Source organism: Salvelinus fontinalis, chromosome 31, assembly GCF_029448725.1.
Source record: "Salvelinus fontinalis isolate EN_2023a chromosome 31, ASM2944872v1, whole genome shotgun sequence".
NCBI lineage: Eukaryota > Metazoa > Chordata > Actinopteri > Salmoniformes > Salmonidae > Salvelinus > Salvelinus fontinalis.
Window position 1 is genome coordinate 32,107,346 of NC_074695.1, and position 24,025 is coordinate 32,131,370.

Consider the following 24,025-nt stretch of genomic DNA (forward strand, 5'->3'; position numbering starts at 1 on the left):
GTCAGCATGCCAATTGCACACTCCTTCAAACCTTGTGTCATTGTGTTGTGTGACAAAATTGCACATTTTAGAGTGGCCTTTTATTGTCCCCAGCACAAGGTCAGCCTCAGAGAACAACATCGACCTATACCCTGACTCAGTGAGTGCGTTTATAAAGAAGTGCATTGAAGATGTTGTACCCACTGTGACTATTAAAACCTTCCCAAACCAGAAACCGTGGATGGATGGCGGCATTCGTGCACAACTGAAAGTGCGAACCACCACATTTAACCATGGAAAGAGGTCTGGGAATATGTCTGAATGTAAACAGTGTAGCTATTCCCTCCGCAAGGCAATCAAATAAGCAAAATGCCAGTACAGGGACAAGGTGGAGTCCAAATTCAACGGCTCAGACACGAGACGTATGTGACAGGGAAATCAGACTACAAAAATAAATCCAGCCACATCACGGACACTGATGTCACGCTTCCAGACAAACTTAACAACTTCTTTGCCCACTTTGAGGATAATACAGTGCCACCATCGTGGCCCGCTAACAAGGACTGCGACCCCCCCACTCCCCTTTTCCGTGGCTGTTGCGAGTAAAACATTTAAACGTTTTAACCCTCGCAAGGCTGCTGGCCCAGATGGCATCCCAAGCCACATCCTCAAAGCATGCGCAGACCAGCTGGCTGAAACATGTCAAACGATGTTTACAATCAATCCTTAGGGTCTTTTTATAATAAATCTTCAATAATATTCCAACCGGACAATAGCGTATTCATTACAGAGGAAAAAGAAGGAACGGCGCGCCCGCGCAGTAAACAACTCATTGGCCTCAGCCTAGTCCACTTGTTGAAACAGCTCTTATTCGACCCCCTTCCACAATAGAAGCCTCAAACAACTTTCTAAAGACTGTTGACATCTGCTGGAAGTTTTGGGAAGTGCAATCTGGCCCCATAGACACAGCATATTGGATAGGCAATCACTTAAATGAAACTGCAAACCTCAGATTTCCCACTTCCGGGTTGGATTTGTCTCAGGTTTTCACCTGCCATATGAGTTCTGTTATAATCACATACATTATTTTAACAGTTTTGGAAACTTTAGAGTGTTTTCTATCCAAATCTACTACTTATATGCATATCATAGCTTCTGGGCCTGGGTAACAAGCAGTTTACTCTGAGCATCTTATTCATCCAAGCTACTCAATACTGACCCCCTTTCCCAAAGAAGTTAAACGCATCCCAGATTATATCAGGGGTTGGCTTTTCTCTGTCCTAAGCTTACATTTGTAATAATAAAGGTTTTTAGTTGATGTATTTAATACATTTTGGGTCCAGATGTGTTCTGTTTATTGTCCAAATTCTATCACAAAGTGTATTTTCTATTGCTGTAATTTAGCTGATACTGGAGTACGATCTAATAGCACTATATCATGATTTTTTAAATCCAGTAATTTGTTGAGTGCATTTTTGGAAATAGAAATGTAGTCAATTTTTGAATAGCTTTTCTTACTTTAAGAGAAAAACGTATATTATTTTGTAATTGGGAGTAATCTCCAGGTGTCCTGTAAATTATTTGTAGAGATGAACATTTTCAGTCTCTTTGGAGGCTCCCTAAATGTGCCTTTTTTTATTACTACGTCTGTCAATCTAATCTAATGTATGCTTTGTCACCTACCAAAATAATAGTTCCTATCTGGATTTGATCTACTATAGTTTAAATTATATCTAAGAACTCCAGATTTGCCCCTGATAGGATATACAATCAAATCAAGGCGTAAGGTAAAAATACAACAGTAGAAAACACCCTTCATGTACTGGGATATAAGGGTAAATTGTGTATTCTTACTTTTCAGGATGACATCACTGCTGTTACTACAGTAGGTGATAACATAGGCCTCTACAACCCAGATTCTCTTTAAATATTAAATGTATCCTTTTTTTTTAAATGTAACGCTTGCAAGAAACCACAGCTGCTGACAATCTCTTTAAGTGTTCGAGAACCATGTTTTTTCCCCACAATGGATCCTGTGCACATTCCATGTGATGAGTTTGATTTTGTTTGTCTTTACCTGTATAGAACCAAAGTAAACCTTATCTGTTCCATCTATCATTGAAGAACCAAATACAATATTTTAGTTGACATGATCTATGAGGGCAGTGGCATTCCATAGAATGGGAGGATCATAGTATAAATGCATATTTATTGTGCACATTACATACTGTCACGGTTCTCTAAAGTAGAACCCAGAAGCAGACCAGGACAAGGAGAGTAAGACGAAGATGAGTATTTATTTACAAGTTTAAATGTAGTGACAGAAAAATCCAAGTGGCGGAGCGGGCAGCGGAGGTGAGTTGATGGGATAGAATAGGCAGATCCAAGGAAGTAACTGAAGTCACCGACTACCAGGTAGGGATGGGATGAGTGTTCCGGGTGAATGACTGTAGACAGAAAAAACAGAGGTGAGTTCAAGGCAAGCAAGACGTACAAAACAACAAAACAAACTCTATCAAACTGGAGACTGATACGCTGGCACAACATACTGTTCATGGCTAACGATCCGGCAGGGAATGGATGTCAGGTCAGCGCTTATGAAGTGGAGGGGTGATGATCAGGACCAGGTGTGCAGATAGCTGATGGGATACAGGTGCAGGTACTCAGAGATCTTCCAACTAGCTACGTCGCCTGGCAACCAGACAGGGTGCGTTCCAGGACACCGGAAAAAAACACTCCAGGACAGAACACAGGTAAAAACAGACTCAGGAAGCGGGATTCGTGACAACATACAACGCGTTCGGAAAGTATTCACATCCCTTGACTCATTTCACATTTTGTTACATTACAGACTCATTCTAAAATGTATTAAATAAATAAAAATATCAAGCTACACACAATAACCCATAATGACAACGTGAAAACAGAAATGCCTTATTTACATACGTATTCAGACCCTTTGCTATGAGACTCGAAAGTGAGCTCAGGTGCATCCTATTTCCATTGATCATCCTTGATGTTTCTACAACTTGATTGGAGTCCACCTGTGGTAAATTCAATTGATTGGACATGATTTGGAAAGGTACACACCTGTCTATAGAAGGTCTCAAAGTTGACAGTGCATGTCAGAGCAAATACAAAGCCATGAGGTCGAAGGAAGTGTCCGTAGAGATCCAAGACAGGATTGTGTCGAGGCACAGATCTGGGGAAGGGTATTAAAACATTTTTGCAGCATTGAAGGTCCCCAAGAAAAAAGTGGCCTCCATTCTAAAATGGAAAGAGTTTGGAACCACCTAGAACTGGCCGCCCGGCCAAACTGAGCAATCGGGGGAGAAGGGCCTTGGTCAGGGAGGTCACCAAGAACCCAATGGTCATTCTGACAGAGCTACAGAGTTCCTCTGTGGAGACGGGGGAAGCTTCCAGAAGGACAACCATCTATGTAGCACTCCACCAAGGCCTTTATGGTAGAGTGGCCAGACAAAAGCCACTCCTCAGTAAAAGGCACATGACAGCCCACTTGGAGTTTTCTAAAAAGCACCAAAAGTACTCTCGGGCCATGAGAAACAAGATTCTCTGGTCTGATGAAACCAAGATTGAACTCCTTGGCCTGAATGCCAAGCATTACGTCTGGAGGAAACCTGGCACCAACCCTACGGTGAAGCATGGTGGTGACAGCATCATGCTGTGGGGATGTTTTTCAGTGGCAGGGACTGGGAGACTAGTCAGGATTGAGGGAAAGATGAACGGAGCTAAGTACAAAGAGATCCTTGATGAAAACCTGCTCCAGAGCACTCAGGACCTCAGACTGGGGCAAAGATTCACCTTCCAACAGGACAACGACCCTAAACACACAGCCAAGACAATGCAAGAGTAACTTCGGGACAAGTCTCTGAATGTCCTTGAGTGGCCCAGCCAGAGCCCGGAGTTGAACCCTATCGAACATCTCTGGAGAGACCTGAAAATAGCTGTGCAGCGACGCTCCCCATCCAACCTGACAGAGCTTGAGAGAATCTGCAGAGAAGAATGGGAGAAACTCACCAAATACAGGTGTGCCAAGCTTGAGGCATCATATCCAAGACGACTCGAGGCTGTAATCGATGCCAAAGGTGCTTCAACAAAGTATTGAGTAAAGGGTCTGAATACTTATGTAAATGTGACTCGTTTCAGGAAACTAGGCGTAAGTCGCAAGTCACTACTTCACAGGAGAGGCATTTGAAAGTAAACATTTTTTGGATCAACATGCATTTTTTTGGCAGAAATGCCTTCTTGAACATGTGGACTTTCATATGGCCTAATAACAAACGTGTATGCCATCTGTAAATAAAATTGTTAAATTGCGAGCCTAGTTGATTTAGCCATAGAAAAAGTCAGGAACCTTCCCGCTAGCCATGATTGGCTGAAATAATGGATGGGCTAGACATGCCGAGAGATGAGTTCGGATTGGTCTGCCATGTAGCATGCTTCGGTCTATAACATAAGCTGGTCCGTATGTGTAGGCAACTTTTTTTTTAAAGATATCACGTAGTAAAACTGCAACAGGTTTGTTCTCCACTTCCTGGAGGACCGAGTTTTGAAATCAGTGGAATGCCCGGTGGAATTAGAATATGATAGCTAAGGAGATTTTGCCGTTTGATTGCAATTATGCAGAGGGATCAAAAAGAGAACACACAGAAGGCTGTTATAAAACAGCTGTCTCCGGATTAAATCTAAAAACTAAGCGTAACCATTGCATCTGTGACAGAGCGGGAGAAGTGTCCATCCATGTCTATGGGTAAGAGTGTCTAGCTAGCTACATTTTCAGATATTATATGTTTCTAATTTTGTTAGAAAGTCGCTTTCATCTCAAGTTGAAGTGTACTGTTAGCTAGCTCGCTAACCAACGTTACGTGTATGATCTGTTGTAATATTACTTGTATCTCAAAGCCATTTGATTACTAGCTATAGCCTAATGTTAGCTAGCTAACATTGAACCTGGTTGGTTAGCTACCTGCATATTCATGCAGGGTAGTAACATTATGAGTTTGGATTATGGTTCAGTGTTTAGCTAGCTAACTACATGTCTGAATAAAAGACTCCATATATTTATGTAATCTTTATTTAACTAGGAAAGTCAGTTAAGAACCAATTCTTATTTACAATGAGTCCCTACTTTTATCCAATGGAAAAAACACCATTTCAAATGTTCCTACTTAAATCCGAATTGAGCTGGTCGGTCACGTGATATCAGATTTCTTATTCAAAAAATGTGCAATCATTTCTAAAAACCTGTTTTTGCTTTGTCATTATGGGGTATTGTGTGTAGCTTGATGAGGGGGGGAAACAACACTTTTAATCAATTTTAGAATGAGGCAGTTGCATAACAAAATGTAGAAAAAGTGAAAGGGTCTAAATGTATTATTATTTAACCTTTATTTAACTAGGCAAGTCAGTTAAGAACAAATTCTTATTTACAATGATGGCCTAACCCGGACGACGCTGAGCCAATTGTGTGCCGCCCAATCACGGCCGAATGTGACGCAGCCTGGATTGGAACCACGTCTTGCACTGAGATGCGGTGTCTTAGACCACTGCACCACTCAGGATTCTGAATTGCGCAGTACATACTTTCTGATTCACTGTAAATGAGGTTTTTCTGTATTTAATCTCCAATCATTTTGCAAACATTTCTAAAAACATGTTTTCCCTTTGTCATTATGTGTTATTGTGTGTAGATGGGTGAGCTGTTTTATTTAATCAATTTGGAATTCAGGCTGTAACACAATAAACTGTAGAATAAGTCAAGGGGTATGAATACTTTCTGAAGGCACTGTAAGATCGAGGAGTGTAATTCGACCAGATAAAAAATATCTGGGCCTGCTCTACCTAGCATTTTTCATTACCTTTAACTATTATTTTAATTGGCCTATTCGGCTGTAATTATTTAGCCTACCCGACCCACAGTAGCCAATATCTAGTTTATATTCTACTTTCTAACATTAGGATATGTGGTTTCTATTTTAAAGGAATTCAAATCTATTAACGAATGTTTTAGGTAGGAAAGACATAGGCTACTGTAAAATGTATTTGAATTTCTCTTGAAATAGAAGCACCATAATAGAAATGAAATCCTGTCTCGGTGCTCTGCGGACAATTGCTTCGACCTCATGGCTTGGTTTTTGCTCTGACACGCACTGTCAACTGTGGGATCTTCTATAGACAGGTGTGTGCCTTTCCAAATCATGTCCAATCAATTGAATTTACCACAGGTGGACTCCAATCAAGTTGTTGAAACAACTCATGTATGATCAATGGAAACAAGATGCACCTGATCTCAATTTCCATTCTCATAGCAAACGGTCTAAATAATGTATTTCTGTTTAGTTTTTTTGAATAAATGTGCAAAATAAAAAAATACAACCCTTTTTGCTTTGTCATTATGGGGAATTGTGTGTAGATTGATGCTGGGTATTAAAACAATTTAATCAATTTTAGGATAAGGTTGTAATGTAACAAAATGTGGCAAAAGTCAAGGGGTCTGAATCCATCCGAATGTGCGGGCATGTGGACTCAGCAGACCAAAAAAATAAAAGCATAAAGCATGGCACGTCTTTGTACTTGAGCTGCTGTGCCTTTTTAGGGCTTCTTAGCTCAAACTCCTCTCCTAATGTGCATTATGTCATTATACATATATTGAAGAAAGACTGACAGTTAACTACTGTGGTCAGTTTGTATTACCTTATAAATTAAAGTATAGTGGCTGTTGGGTGTCTAATTTGGGAGAGAGGGTCCACCGAGAGACTGAAATGGGATCAGTGGAGGCACCACACACGCCTAAGAGAAGTGTCTGATGCCCTCCCAGTCACCCCATCCCAATCCCCTGGCTAAAGCCCCTCTCCATTCTCACCAATACCCACCATTGGATCTTTGTTATGACAAGCAAGGTATAATAATGATTAATTAAACATCCTTTCTTATCTGTCCAGAACTCGTATTCATTTTACAATGGGTTTGTAAGTCACACAAAAAACACCCCTCCCAGTTCTCCCCCCTTTACCCCACCCAAGCTTATTCCAACCTCACATTTTTACTTTTTACTCACCCTTTTTGCCAAACAAGCATAGCTTGTTCCACCCTCCCATCCATACCCACCCTTGCGCCCCATGTCCTCTCTTACCCACCCAGGGCAAGTTTATCCCAACTTCCATCTTTTTCAGACACGTCTACACCCCTCTCTACATCTACTTACTCATCCATTATCCTTCATTCACACACAACACACACTGAGTGTACAAAACAAACGTTGCATGACATAGACTGACCATGTGAAAGCTATTATCCCTTATTGATTTCACTTGTTAAATACACTTCAATCAGTGTAAATGGGGTGGAGACAGGCTACAGAAGGATTTTTAAGCCTAGACACTTGAGACATGGATTGTGTAAGTGTGCCATCCAGAAGGTGAATGGGCAAGTCGAAATATTTAAGTTCCTTTGAACAGGGTTTGGTAGTAGGTGCCGGGAATACCGGTTTGTGTACAGAACTGCAACGCTGCTGGGTTTTTCATGTTCAACAGTTTCCTGTGTGTATCAAGAATGATCGACCACCCAAACAACATCCAGCCAACTTGAAACAACGGTGGAAGCATTGGAGTCAACATGGGAATGCTTTTGACACCTTGTAGAGTCCATGCCCTGATGAATTGAGGCTGTTCGGAGGTCAAAAGTGCGGGATGGGGGGTAACTCAATATTCCTAATGTTTGGTATACTCAGTGTATACCCATATGCACATACACACACCCACTCACACCCTCTCTCCCACACAAACACACACACATCCACAGAACAATTATTGACAATTACTAACATACATGCTATATTTCCCATTTTATATTGTGTTTCAGTGTCCATGTATCTCATTGGCATCGGCGAATTCCAACCCTATTTCCTAAAGAAGAACAGTTACTTGGGGACAATAGAGTCTAGATTGCATTGGGGGAAAGAATATTGTCTGAACTTACAATAAACTGGTCTTGGGCATCACTGTATGTAGCCTAGTATGCTTATCACTTTTTTCAGCTTCTTCCTCTCCTTAGGGCATTGGGCTCTCAACTGGAAAGGTTTCCTGCAACCTGTTCAGGGCTTCATTGGCGCATGTGAACTTCATCCTCTGTGTTCCCTTCCATACCCACAGCACTGCCGGGAATCGGAATGGAGTCTTGATTCCTCTTTCCTTTGAAAGGAAGGAATTGCTTACGTTTTTCCCTCAGTTTAGCAGACAGATCCTTGATGAATCAAATGGACTGGCCATGGATTTTAATCTCCTTTCCCCCTTGTCTTCAGAATGTTGACTTTGGTCGCACAGTTTCACAGCTTATAGATTACCATGCAAGGGTATTTAGTGTTCTTCTGTTTCATGCTGATCTGATGGCATCGCTCCAGATCCTCCGGTGATACATCCAGGCCAAGCTCCTCCGATAGTTTGTGTTCCTTTTGGGTACTTTTGGTTTTGGGTTGCTTTGGGTACTTTTGGGTTGTTTTGGATACCTGTTTGGGATCTTTTGGCTAATTTTGGCTAATTTTGGGTTGTTCTGCGTATCTGTTTTGGGTACCTGTTTTGGGTTGTTTGGGGTGATTTTGTAGAACCCCCTATCATGAGCACAACAAAGTGCATGACAAAAATAATTATCCAAAGATTTAGCTTGGTCACACATTACAGCACCAGCTTTGTAAAAGCACTTGCCCAAATTATTCTTTTGACAGCATACCATGGCATTATCTGTTTTCTCCCCTTTTCAAGCCTAATCAGTATGTAATCTAGGCAAACTGAGAGCCGCTAAAATTCTGCAATCTGTTAAGACGATTAACATCTTTCATCCGAAATTATCGTTGCGCTTGAAAAAACAATGGGAGCGGTGCAAGGCGGGGACTGTGGGGGCATAGCAGGTAGGGCGGGGTGGGGATAGGGGTTCCCAGAATACTAATGATGAAACACTTTCATTCCAATGGAATGCATATTGTTCAAGCGCCACCGCTGATATTAAAGGACAGCAGCTAATAAGAGAGGGGAACATGGCTGAAACTTCTGGTGTAGCATTCAGATATCAGATAACATATAACTAATTATATCCAGACACAGGTACAGGGCCATCTTCCACATTGTCCTCTCCTCTACTCTCTCTCTTTCAGACCAACTTTTAAACAGACTTAAAAGGAATAAATATGTCTATTGATCGTTGATGATTGCATTTCCAAAACTGTTTGAGGCAAATACTATATTGGCTCATTGGCAGAATTCCAAAAAGTACACAGTCTTACTAACTTTATCTCGCTGACCCTCCCTTTCTCTGGACAGGTGAATGTGTTCCTGTCCTTTGTGGTTCCCATGGTAGCCATATCTGCTCTGAACGGAGTCATCGCCAGTCAGTTGCTGCGTATGTTCAGAGAGACGAAGCAGGACACCCGCATTTGCATCATTGAAGGCAACCCTACCATGCTGAGTATCGCTGTGGAGCCAAACCGCACACAGTCGCTGCGTCATGGAGTCATGGTTCTACGTGAGTATACAATGCTCACTTGTGTACACATACAAGCACGCACACACACACACAGCTATGAAGAGTTAAACACAAGACTATTCCTTTTAACTGGCATAAATGCTTAAACAGGTATGTGCAGTTGAAGTCGGAAGTTTACATACAGTTAGGTTGAAGTCATTAAAACTCGTTTTTCAACCACTCCAGAAAGGTATTGTTAACGAACTATAGTTTTGGCAAGTCGGTTAGGACATCTACTTTGTACATGACAAGTAATTTTTCCAACAATTGTTTCCAGACAGATTATTTCACTTATAATTCACTGTATCACAATTACAGTGGGTCAGAAGTTTACATACACTAAGTTAACTGTGCCTTTAAACTGCTTGGAAAATTCTAGAAAGTGATGTCATGGCATTAGAAGCTTCTGATAGGCTAATTGACTTCATTTTAATCAATTGGAGATGTACCTGTGGATGTATTTCAAGGCCTACCTTCAAACTCAGTGGCTCTTTGCTTGACATCATGGGAAAATCAAAAGAAATCAGCCAAGACCTCAGAAAATAAATTGTAGGCCTCCACAAGTCTGGTTCCTCCTTGGGAGCAATTTCTAAACGGCTGAAGGCACCACGTTCATCCGTACAAACAATCGTACGAAAGTATAAACACCATGGGACCATGCAGCCGTCATACCGCTCAGGAAGGAGACACGTTCTGTCTCCTAGAGATGAACGTACTTTGGTGCGAAAAGTGCAAAACAATCCACAGAACAACAGTAAAGGACCTTGTGAAGATGCTGGAGGAAACAGATACAAAAGTATCTATATTCACAGTAAATCGAATCCTACATCAACATAACCTGAAAAGCCTCTCAGCAAGGAAGAAGGCACTGCTCCAAAACCGCTAATAAAAAAGCCAGACTACGGTTTGCATCTGCACATGGGGACAAAGATCATACTATTTGGAGAAATGTCTTCTGGTCTGATGAAACAAAAATAGAACTGTTTGGCCATAATGACCATCGTTATGTTTGGAGGAAAAAATTGTAAGTAACCTTGCACGAGCAGTAACAGCTCATAGGAACAGTAGTATGTCCTATTTCTGTAGTGTGAGCCGGCTTGATGTACAAGTACCACCTCTGGACAGGACGCTAGTCTTTCACAGGGCCTTACCCCCTATCTATCTATTTAATGCTGAATGCCAAGCAAAAACACATCAGGGCCCATTTTTACAGTCTTTGGTATGACTCGGCCAGGGATCAAACTCCCAACCTTCCAATGTTAGACACACTAACCATAAGGCCACACTGAGTTGATTGATATAATGGTGTACTGGAGCTATAAAGAGTACATTTATCCAAGGATGCCAAAGTAGTCCTCCTTCCCATGACAAATATGCGTAAAGATGTATAAAAGAACAGACGCCGGCCCATCCAGCCTGAGCCTCACTCTTCATATCTCTAAGCACTACTGATTTCACTCGCAGTCTATTTAGGGACACACTCTCTAAGCGAGAACCTGCAGCCAAATCTACTACCTGAATAAATCCTTTCCATTAGCCAGGTTTTCATCTAATTGGTGACAAATTTTCATGCGAATATCCCAAAATCTGCGCATTTTCCCACAGTGGCGTTTCCACCAAACAGACTTGTTACAGATAAAAATCAGTGCGTGAGGATGTAGTGCACACAAACTGTACTTTTTCGCTTAAGTTTTCATGTACTGAATAAAAATCTGAAGTTCAATGTGTTTCCATCGCATTTTCAACTCTACTTAAGAGTTTTGTCACAAAAACTCTGGTCTTGGCACGTGCGTGTATAACAAAATATGTTATAATTGAGATTCTTCAAAGTAGCCACCCTTTGCCTTGATGACAGCTTTGCACACGCTTGGCATTCTCTCAACCATCTTCATGAGGAATGCTTTTCAAACAGTCTTGAAGGAGTTCCCACATATGCCGAGCACTTGTTGGCTGCTTTTCCTTCACTCTGCGGTCCAACTCACCCCAAACCATCTCAATTGGGTTGAGGTTGGATGATTGTGGAGGCCAGGTCATCTTCCTTTATTATTTTCCCCTAGCCCTACCACCCCTCCCCTAATTGGAGTAAACTAACAACACTTAGGCTTCTACTTCCAGCTTATACTGTACATACTATGTACATTTTACGGACACAATGTATTTTACAATAGTTATCTTTTTGTTTGTTTTTAATTCTGTCCTTCAGCTACGTACTGTGCCTTGCAAAAGTATTCATCCCCATTGCCGTTTTTCCTATTTTGTTGCATTACAACCTGTATTTTAAATAGATTTTTATTTGGATTTCATATAATGAACATACACAAAATAGTCCAAATTTGTGAAGTAAAATAAAAAAAATTACTTGTTTCAAAAAAACAAAAAAAACAATTTAAGTGGAAAAGTGGTGCGGCATATGTATTCACCCCCTTTGCTATGAAGACCCTAAATAAGATCCAAGATGGTGTAGCAGTGAAGAAGTGTTTTTGTTCGTCCTCTCGTGTACTTTTGTATTTTTCTTTTTTGTATATATTTTATTTTCACTCTTTTCCATTTTAATTCGATACCTTCCGATAACCTGCCTCACCCAATGTGATACGGAATCGTTATTATTTTTAATTTTAGAACACATTCAAGAACCACCAGAAGCTAATTAGTTACAAGCTATTTAGTCATTGTTAGTCACTGCTAGCGCCTTTTCCCCTTCTGCACAGATACCAGCCCTGTTTTTTAGCCTGGATAATACTTGCCAATCTACCAGTATTGAACTATCTCTCCATTACAACTCCGGATTCCTGCCGTAATCCCTGGACCACCACTTCTGATCTTCACAGCTAGCTAGTGGCTAACGCCCCTGCCACGAAGCTAGCACCAGTTAGCCGTGAGCCAGGCGCATCTCCCGGCTAGCAAACTAAATTCTACAATACCTCTTTCGCCATCTGGCTTAGATCCTCTGTCGACCCGGCGCCCCGCCGCACCACCATGACTGGTCTGCCGACGAATACTCCATCCGCTGTGCCTTCAACCGGCCTCCGTCGGAGCAGACGCTCCTACTAGCCCTGGGCTACTAACTTTAAACGCTGTGTCGCTAGCGTAGTGGCAACTACTCCGCGGCTTCCCTGTTCCATCTACTGCTGCCCCCTGGACACTATGATCACTTGGCTACATAGCTGATGCCTGCTGGACTGTCCATTAATTCACGGTACTCCATTCTGTTTATTTTTTTTATCTGTCGGCCCCAGCCGCGAACTCAGGCTCTGGGTGTAGTTATTCCGACCCTCTCTGCCTAGTCATCGCCATTTTACCTGCTGTTGTTGTGTTAGCTGATTAGCTGTTGCTGTCTCACCTGTCGTCTTAGCTAGCTCTCCCAATCAATATCTGCGATTACTTTATGCCTCGCTGTATGTCTCTCTCAAATGTCAATATGCCTTGTATACTGTTGTTCAGGTTAGTTATCATTGTTTTAGTTTATAATGGAGCCCCTAGTTCTACTCTTCATACCTCTGACACCTCCTTTGTCCCACCTCCCACACATGCGGTGACCTCACCCATTATAACCAGCATGTCCAGAGATACAATCTCTCTTATCATCACCCGGTGCCTGGGCTTACCTCCGCTGTACCCGCACCCCACCATACCCCTGTCTGCACATTATGCCCTGAAATCTGCTCCTTTTATTCTTTGTCCCCAATGCTCTAGGCGACCAGTTTTGATTATCTTTAACCGCACCCTCATCCTACTCCTCCTCTGTTCCTCGGGTGATGTGGAGGTAAACCCAGGCCCTGCATGTCCCCAGGCACCCTCATTTGTTGACTTCTGTGATCGAAAAAGCCTTGGTTTCATGCATGTCAACATCAGAAGCCTCCTCCCTAAGTTTGTTTTACTCACTGCTTTAGCACACTCTGCCAACCCTGATGTCCTTGCCGTGTCTGAATCCTGGCTTAGGAAGGCCACCAAAATTTCTGAGATTTCCATACCCAACTATAACATTTTCCGTCAAGATAGAACTGCCAAAGGGGGAGGACTTGCAATCTACTGCAGAGATAGCCTGCAAAGTAATGTCATACTTTCCAGGTCCATACCCAAACAGTTTGAACTTCTAATTTTAAAAATGAATCTCTCCAGAAATAAGTCTCTCACTGTTGCCACCTGCTACCGACCGCTCCCAGCTGTGCCCTGGACACCATTTGTGAATTGATCGCCCCCCATCTAGCTTCAGAGTTTGTTCTGTTAGGTGACCTAAACTGGGATATTCTTAACACCCCGGCAGTCCTACAATCTAAGCTAGATGCCCTCAATCTCACACAAATCATCAAGGAACCCACCAGGTACAACCCTAAATCCGTAAACATGGGCACCCTCATAGACATTATCCAGACCAACTTGCCCTCCAAATACACCTCTGCTGTCTTCAATCAGGATCTCAGCGATCACTGCCTCATTGCCTGTATCTGCTACGTGTCCGCGGTCAAACGACCACCCGTCATCACTGTCAAACGCTCCCTACAACACTTCTGCGAGCAGGCCTTTCTAATTGACCTCTTCCCGTCAGTTGAGGATGCCTGGTCATTCTTTAAAAGTAACTTCTTAGACCTCTCACCATCTTAGATAAGCATGCCCCGTTGAAAAAATGCAGAACTAAGAACAGATATAGCCCTTGGTTCACTCCAGACCTGACTGCTCTCGACCAGCACAAAACATCCTGTGGCGGACTGCAATAGCATTGAATAGTCTCCACGATATGCAACTGTTCAGGGAAGTCAGGAAAGCAAAGGCTAGCTTTTTCAAGCAGAAATTTGCATCCTGTAGCTCTAACTCCAAAAAGTTCTGGGACACTGTAAAGTCCATGGAGAACAAGAGCACCTCCTCCCAGCTGCCCACTGCACTGAGGCTAGGTAACACGGTCACCACCGATAAATCCATGATAATCGAAAACTTCAACAAGCATTTCTCAACGGCTGGCCATGCCTTCCACCTGGCTACTCCAACCTCGGCCAACAGCTCCGACGGTTCCGACCTAGAATATGTGGACATCTATAAAAACCTAGGTGTCTGGCTAGACTGTAAACTCTCCTTCCAGACTCATATTAAACATCTCCAATCCAAAATCAAATCAATAATTGGCTTTCTATTTCGCAACAAAGCCTCCTTCACTCACGTCGCCTAACTTACCCTAGTAAAACTGACTATCCTATCGATCCTCGACTTCGGCGATGTTATATATAGTTTAACCATAATATTTGCTGTATTATTTGTTCTGTCTTTTCTGGTGGATTAAAGTGAAATTGCAACCAACTTTCTATCACTTGTTGTAAAAAGTGATATTTTGGAGATGATTTCAATAAAAAAAAATGAAAGTGAGATATTATAATCTGAATGAAGGGAAAAGGGCCATTCTTGAACCTGGGGTGAGACATTCTTACTAATCTACTTGAGAACCAGTTTGGATTTAAGTATGACTGAAGCCTTTAGTGAGAGGTCTAATGCTTTAATATTTAATAATTTCTTCCCTCGGAATTCATATTCATTATATAAATAGGCCTGTTTAATTTTGTCTTGCTTGCCGTTTCAAATAACATGTAATATTTTTAGCTCATATAATAAAAGAACAGGTTGCTAGGTGTAGGCAAGGCCACAAGCAAATAGGTAAACTGGGATACGACTAAAGAGTTAATCAGGGTGATTTTTTTCTTCTCACAAATAGACAGGTATTTTTCTTTCCATGGTAGAAAGATCTTATCTATTTTTTAAACTTTCTATTAAAATGTATTGTAGTGAGAATTTCTTTTGGGATATGAATACCGAGTATGTCCACATCACCATCAGACCATTTATTGGTAAACTACACAGTAATGTACAAGTTTTTTTTGTTGTGATCTAATACGTAGTATAGTACATTATAATACACTGAGGCTGTTCAGGGATCCAAATTGTGGATTGGAAATAAAACATGAACCATCAGCGTACAATGACAACTTTGTTTTTAAGCCCCTTGATATTATTGTTGGATCTAATTTTAATAGCTAAGATTTTGATGGCCATGATAAATAGATATGCCGATAGTGGACAACCTTGTTTTACTCCTCTTTGACAGTTTAATACTTTCGGAGAAGTAGTGATTATTTACTATTTTACAACTTGAGTTACTATAGATAACTTTAACCCATTGTATAACATATTCTCCAAAATGTATATATTTCAGGCATTTATATATAAATTCCAGGCATACTTTATCAAAAGCCTTTTCAACATCCGCTATGAACACCAGGCCTGATTTCCCAGATTTTTCATAGTATCTAATTGTTTCCAATACTTGTTTTATATTATCTCCAATGTAGAATAATTTTTTGCCGGGATTTTTTTTGTTGTCAAACTGCAATCAATTATGGATCATCATGTCATCAGAATCAGAACCTCGATATTTATTGGAAAGGAGCATCAAGATCACTGTGCACTTTCACCGCACTGTGAAGTTCATAAGTTATTTAATCTGTAGCCTAATAAACTGCATGGTTTCCCTAGTCGTAGTGGGAGGACCACACAACATATCATTGCGTGACTCCAAGTTTGCTTCGATATGATGGTCATTATATCAATAGGCGTTTCCATTACAAATCTCGCATAGTTAATTTTACCGACACAAAAAGAACGAAGGAATGATCTGTCGGCATTTATAAAATTGTACCGAAACGTCCTATTTCCATCCCAGCTGTCATTATTTATTTTCTAAGTTATGACTTTACTCACCTAAAAACTCTGGATGGAAATGTGGTTAATGAAGTACCAAAAAGGAGAATAGGATCTCACAGCTTCTCCATCTGCTGTGGCTAGTTGGGTAGACACATGACCAAAGTCTTCAAAGGACAAGTTAACCTCCTTCAACTCCTGATTACCATAATAATAGGATGGAGTTGTTTCTTTATGCCTGGCATCAGGCTGTCAGCATTATTAGCTCAATGCCTCCTCCTCCTAGAGGGGAAGACGGACGGACGCCACTCAGTGATTACATGCACTTGAAACAGTAGTGGACCATAATCATCAGCCTCTGTCCTCTTAGTGAACTAGCTGCCCACTGATAAATACATGCAAAGGGAATCTTTCTGAAAAACTGCCATATAGTAGTAGGACAAGGCCATTACTGTTGGCACTTAACCTCAGTGACAGCACTCAGTGACAGCACTCAAGAGTTCCACTCAAACTGATGCAACTGGCTTGTTTTGGTAACAGACATTAACCTCCCCTGCACACACTAGCTCATGCCTGTCACTCCTGCCTCTGATCACAATCATGACAGAAAAAAATGGAAAGGCCCATTCTTAATTTAATGGCAATCATAGAGTGGAACTAAGTGGACTTAATGTGTGTGTATGAGAGAGTGTATGTGCGCGTTCAGAAATGAACCAACCCTGGAGTAAATCAGAGGGTTTAATCACTGTGACAGTATTACCGTCTGTCCAAGCTGAGTCACTGAGAAATTACTGTTTTACTCTTTCATGTTTATTTGCTCTGTGTTAATGTTTAAGTGTGTGTCTTTGCACCCCTGCTGCTTCATGTTGCTAACGGCTGGATGGTGGGGTTAAATAGACTTTGATCAGAGCCACAGTGGAGCTCCACGTGGAGACAGACAGCGCTTTGACTCACAAAACTACAGCGAGATACCCTTTCTTCCCGCTCTATCATCTCTTTCATGTGCTAATAAGCCAACATGATATCACATGCCATTTGTAAAGGTAAGACAATGAAACTTGCAGCATTCATAGACTAAAAGCACTCTTCGCAGAACTCTGTATTGTAGAATTTCCAGGGAAATATGTGTCTCGCAAGGAATTCCACCACCGACCCATTGGATAAAATTCCATACAGTCCAACATAGTTCCTGTAACAACTGATTGTCCATTGTGAAAGCATATGTGCAGACATGCAAGTTTGCTAATTAGACACAGTTTTGTTAACTTGACCATAAGATAAAGACCCACATACACAGAAAGACTGGGTGCACACATCCCATATCTGTATACTATTGTATATTCTGTGAACTTGATCCAGGATTTGATAGCACTGCTAGCTGATAATCATAACAGTTATCACAATTTCATTCATTCTCTGAGATTCAAGTTTTGTAATTGTCCTCGCTATTAGATCATCAAGGACAATAAAACAAATATAGGAATGAATTGGAAAGACATGTTAATTGTGATTTACAGATACAATAAGCTTGACCATAATAAGGCTCCAACATCTCTAATCATCCTTTATGGTCCATGACTAAAGCCAAGGCTCTGATTCAACCAGGTTAAGATGCAGCTTTCAGGGCGTCACTGACACTGCCTAATAGACACCCATCTGAGGTAACGTTTCAATCCTTGCAAATATCCAATTAAAATAGTTAAATTATTTTTTTATTTGGACCCCAGATCAGTGCTCGCTTAAACTAATCTTGGCACTGAGAACCAATTCTCATGTGTGACATCACATCTGTCACAAGAGACTAGTGAAAACAGCAAACTTGATTTTAAAATGTAAACTCATAACGTATAGGGACAAACTTTTCTGCTCTGTTTCACACAAATGTTTAACTGCTTCCACGGACCACATCAGGGTGGTCATTGTGTGGGTGTCCAGACTGAGGAAGAGAGATTGGCTTGGACTGAGAGCAGGAGTGAAACCGCCAGCCTGTAATGTACTCATCATGACAAAATGTGACCGACAGAAAAACAAATGTAAAGAAGAAACAAAGGATGTCTCTATGCAACTGATGTACTCCCACAGCAAAAAATAAACATTTAAGACTATGGAAAAGGACAAATTCACACATCATGGTTGTCACATCTACTCCCACTCTTTCCCTCTGGCGTTCGGCGTATCCGGAATACTAACCCCGGTCACTACGCACACCTGGCATCAATCATTACGCACACCTGCACGTCATCATCGGACACACCTGGACTCCATTACCTCACTTATTACCACCTCTATAACTGGCACTCCCTTAGATTCTTTCCCCAGTCAGTATTGTTCCTGTGTTTATGCGTAGGCGCTAGTGTTATGTTGTCTCGTTCCAAGTTTGTTGTTTTATTAAATGTTTCAGCTGTTTCTCGACTCTTAGCATCTCCGTTACAATGGTGGTGTTATCAATAAATATCATGGAATCTGTTCAATTTCTGAATTGACTGGCATCGATGTGGAATTGACTCAAATTCCAAGAGACAATGGTCTGATTATGAGGAAAAGTTGTTTTGAATTGCATTGAACATACTTGGTAATTTGTTACACCTTTGCTGGCTATCATCACATTAGAAAGGATGTTCTGTTCAAAGAGACCATTACAAAGTACACAGATGCTACACCTCCCTTTTTAAAACCTCCCTCAATAAAATGTAGTCTTTGACCACACATACCCACGTCAATGTCCCAGTTTAGGCCCATGTCCCACAGAACCTGGATAGGGAAGATGGGGAAGGTGATCCCATTAGCCCTAAAGTCCCTGACAAACTTGAGGAAGGGGTCGATATGGAAAAAGAGCTGGGTGATGATGAAGTCGGCCCCGGCGTCTACTTTCTCCTTCAGATGTCTCAGGTCCTCGTCGTAGCTCTCCGTGGCAAGTGGGGTAGCCTGCCACAATGAAAGGGTTTTAATGCTCAATTCGTGTGTGTTTGAGTTTATAAAGATCACATTTGTGACCTGTTTCAAGAAACTAGGCGTATGTCACACGTCACTACTTCACAGGAGAGGCATTTTAATGTTTTTTTATTCAGAAAATGCCTTCTTGAACATGTGAACTTTCATGTGCCTTAATAACAAACATGTATGCCATTTGTAAATATGAATACAATTGTTAAATTACGAGCCTAGTTGGTTTAGCCACGGAAAAAGGCAGGGACCTTCCAGCTAGCCATTATTGGTTGAAATAATGGATGGGCTGGACATGCCGAGAGATGAGTTCGGATTGGCTTGCCATGTAGCACGCTTCTTTCTATAACACGAGCTGCTCAGTATTTGTAATCCTTGTTACTGCAGCTTTTTTGAAAGATATAAAGTTTGCCATGGAAAACTGCAAAAGTGTTGCTTCAGCTCTCAACAACATCGCTGTGCAGAATTTAGCAGGCGCTATCGACAAAGATCCGTGGGAAAATGTATGATGGACCACTTTCTGCACACGGTCATTGTGAACTGGAGCAACTTGACACAACAACGAGCCAGGTAGCCTAATGTAGCGGCAGGTAGCCTAGTGGTTAGAGCATTGGGCCAGTAACTAAAAGGTTTCTGGATTGAATCCTCAAGCTGACAAGGTAAAAATCTGTCGTTCTGCCCCTGAACAAGGCAGTTGTTCCCCGGTAGGCCGTCATTGTAAATAAGAGTTTGTTCTTAACCGACTTGCCTAGAAAGTAAAGTAAATATTTTTCAAACCTAAAAACCGGCTGTAGCTATATACAAACCAAAACGGAAAAGACACGCTGCTGTGAAGTGTTCAGCCATGTATACGGGTAACAGGCTAGCTACATTTTCAGATATTATACATTTCTAATTTTGTCAGAAAGTCATTTCATTGCAAGTTAAAGCGTACTGTTCGCTACCTAGCGAACGTTAGCTAGCTACATGTCTAAAGAAAAGACTCCACTTCGCCAGAGGATTACATGACACAGCAAGTTAGCCAGGTGTGTCTGGGGGTGATTATGGTCATCTCTTATATTTCATGAACATGTGTACAGTATCAGTCAATAGTTTGGACACACCTACTCATTCCAGGGTTTTTCTTTATTTTTACTATTTTTTACATTGTAGAATAATAGTGAAGACCTCAAAACTATGAAATAACACATATGGAATCATATGTGGCGGTAGGCTCACGTCACTAGGCAGCTCACGGATGTGTTTCCCTTTTGTAATACATTATAATTTTCAAGGCCTGCCACATCCGACAAGCATCAGAGCCGGCGTACTAGAATTTGATCTTAGTCCTGTATTGATGCTTTGCCTGTTTGATTGGTCGTCGGAGGTCATAGCATTATTTTTCATAAGCGTCAGAATTAGTGTCCCGCTCCTTGAAAGCGGCAGCTCTAGCCTATAGCTCAGTTGCTTGTAATCCATGGTTTCTGGTGTGGATATGTACGTACGGTCACTGTGGGGACGACATCATCGATGCACTTATTAATGAAGCCGGTGACTGATGTGGTAAACTCCTCGATGTTTTCGGATGAATCCCGGAACCTTTTCCAGTCTGCTAGCGTAATAGTCCAGTAGCTAAGCATCTGCTTCATCGGACCACTTCCGTATTGAGCGCATCACTGGTACTTCCTGCTAGAGTTTTTGCTTGTAAGCAGGAATCAGGAGGATAGAGTTATGGTCAAATTTGCCAAAAGGAGGGCAAGGGAGAGCCTTGTATCTGTTGCTGTGCGTGAAGATCTAGCATGGTGTCGTCTATAGCTGCACAGGTGACATGTTGGTAAAAACATAGAATATTACAGTTCTTCAGGTCCCGTTGATAAAATAGTCTCGAACAAAGGTCATCCAGTTTGTGACTGTATGATAGAATGGAGGGTAGAGGCAGTTTATTTGCTTGCCAACATAGTCCAGTCAGGATACCGTCTCCTCTGACTCTTGCGCCGTCGCTTCCTCTTTCAAGTCCTGGGATTAGGGCCTGGTCCGTAGTAAACACGTTGAAGTAAAAATTGTCATCCAAATTGAGGTTAGTGATCTCTTTTCTGATGTCCAGAAGCTGTTTTTGGTTGGCAGAGATATTATGTACAAAAACAGTTAAGATCAGCGTAAAAAAATACAGAAAATAGCAGAATTGGTCAGGAGTCTGTAAAACGGCTGCTATCCACTGCAGTGCCATCTCACCCTGTAACAATCAAGCTGATTTAGTCTTTGGTTTATTTAGTAGAATGACAATTACCTACAGCGCGGTTCCCCAACTGGCGGTCCGCGGCCCGAATTTGGCCTGCGTGTGGCCCCCCAAGTTGTCAGAGCCTTTTTTTTTTTTTTTTCAACCACCGGGAAATCAGCGATTTTTATTTAAGAAATCTGTATTCCCACACATAATTTGAGAGAAGTGATCGTATACAAATGTGAGCAAGGTTCGAAATGATTATGTTTTAGTTAAACATCTGTTTGGGCTTCTTGCGGTCAATTTGCAGTCTACAAATTATTTGTAATTATGTTGCGACCTCCCGACCATCTGCTCAAGAAAAAATCGTCCCGCGGCTGAATCTATTTGATGATCCCTGACCTATAGTATACTGATAATACACTGCTCAAAAAAATAAAGGGAACACTTAAACAACACAATGTAACTCCAAGTCAATCACACTTCTGTGAAATTAAACTGTCTACTTAGGAAGCAACACTGATTGACAATAAATTTCACATGCTGTTGTGCAAATGGAATAGACAACAAGTGGAAATTATAGGCAATTAGCAAGACATCCCCCAATAAAGGAGGGGTTCTGCAGGTGGTGACCACAGACCACTTCTCAGTTCCTATGCTTCCTGGCTGATGTTTTGGTCACTTTTGAATGCTGGCGGTGCTTTCACTCTAGTGGTAGCATGAGACGGAGTCTACAACCCACACAAGTGGCTCAGGTAGTGCAGCTCATCCAGGATGGCACATCAATGCGAGCTGTGGCAAGAAGGTTTGCTGTGTCTGTCCGCGTAGTGTCCAGAGCATGGAGGCGCTACCAGGAGATAGGCCAGTACATCAGGAGACATGGAGGAGGCCGTAGGAGGGCAACAACCCAGCAGCAGGACCGCTACCTCCGACTTTGTGTAAGGAGGAGCACTGCCAGAGCCCTGCAAAATGACCTCCAGCAGGCCACAAATGTGCACCCTTCTCAGAATTCTCACTTCCTTTTTGGAAGTTTGCCTGCCATATGAGTTCTGTTATACTCACAGACATAATTCAATCAGTTTTAGAAACTTCAGAGTGTTTTCTATCCAATAGTAATCATAATATGCATATATTAGCATCTGGGACAGAGTAGGAGGCAGTTCACTATGGGCACGCGATTCATCCAAAGTGAAAATGCTGCCCCCTATCCCAAACAGGTTTTAAACCCACTGCACCTAATTCAACTGTGCAGGCTTTGATCATGTGTTACCCTGATGACAAAGAGAGATTCACACTCGGGTTTTGTCCCAAATGGCTTCCTATCAATATAGTGCACTATATAAGGGATAGGGTACCATTTCAGATGGAGCCTCTGCCTGAATAGTATAACATGTCTTTACCTCTCTCTCTCTCTCGGCAGGGGCTGTGGTTGTTGCCTTTGTGGTGTGCTATCTACCGTATTATGTACGGCGCCTCATGTACTGTTACGCAGAGTTCACAGAGTGAGTAACATGCAGACATTTCAATGGGTACACATACCAGTAAATAAGTGAACATCCATCAATAAGTGTTTTATATACTTTATTTCATACATAGTACACACACATTGGTTGACTGGTCAGAGAGTCATCCATCAGAGCAGGGTGACAGAGGGGAGCTCAGACACCCATTCAGAGTAGATAGATCTCCCTGATTAAATTAGCATCATTTGTCAGAGAGAGTGCAAGCTTTATTTAGCTAAGTCTTTCTCTCGCCAATGTCCAAACGATCGCCTGACTACTCTCAATATGTTTTTTTAATTGAACCAAATGCACACCATTGAGTAAGTGATTACAGACGGGAGTTTAAAGCTAAGGAAGCACGTGCCAGAAACAATTTTTTTTAAAAGCTTCACAGATGGAGAAGGTGGTTGTGTATATATACTGAGTGTACAAAACATTAGGCACACCTTCCTAATATTGAGTTGCACCCCCTTTTGCCCACAGAACAGCCTCAATTCGTCGGGCATGGACTCTACAAGGTGTTGCAAACGTTCCACAGGGATGCTGGCCTATGTTGACTCCAATGCTTCCCACAGTTGTATCAAGTTGGCTGGATGTCCTTTGGTAGTGGACCATTCTTGGTACACACGGGAAACTGTAACTGTTGAGCGTGAAAAACCCAGCAGCATTGCAGTTCTTGACACACACAAACCGGTGCGCCTGGCACCTACTACCATGCCCAGTTCAAAGGCACTTAAATATTTTGTCTTGCCCATTCACCCTCTGAATGGCACACATAAACAATCCATGTCTCAATTGTCTCAAGGCTTAAAAATCCTTCTTTAACCTGTCTTCTCTCCTTCATCTACACTGATTGGAGTGGATTTAACAGGTGACATCAATAAGGGATTATAGCTTTCACCTGGATTCACCTGGTCAGTTTGTCATGGAAAGAGAAGGTGTTCCTTATGTTTTGTACAAGCCTTCTGTAAACAAGGTTTCCCATCTGACATTCTTCAATGGTTTACTTCACCCCTCTATCATCTGAGACCTAATGCTCAATTTAAACACATTTGTCTTAGAGAGGTCAGTAGAAGTACATTTGGTTAACATTTGTGGTTTATAAAGAGGAAAACTATGGGCAAACAATTATTTAAATGTACAATGACACATTAATTGGCATACATGTTGGTGATATGAAGCTTTTCAG

At 41.7% G+C, this 24,025-nt stretch overlaps 1 protein-coding gene across 2 annotated transcripts in view; it reads left to right on the forward strand.

The window, feature by feature from the left end:
• LOC129830047 (neurotensin receptor type 1-like) overlaps positions 1–24,025 on the forward strand; it is a 64,706-nt gene that overhangs the window by 37,272 nt on the left and 3,409 nt on the right. Inside the window, exons 2-4 of one of the 2 annotated variants that reach the window (XM_055892218.1) lie at positions 9,312–9,513; positions 22,755–22,836; positions 23,320–23,439. In XM_055892218.1, the coding sequence (XP_055748193.1) occupies positions 9,312–9,513; positions 22,755–22,836; positions 23,320–23,439 (404 nt within the window). The remainder of the gene's footprint in view (positions 1–9,311; positions 9,514–22,754; positions 22,837–23,319; positions 23,440–24,025) is intronic. The other variant, XM_055892219.1, reaches the window with a different exon arrangement.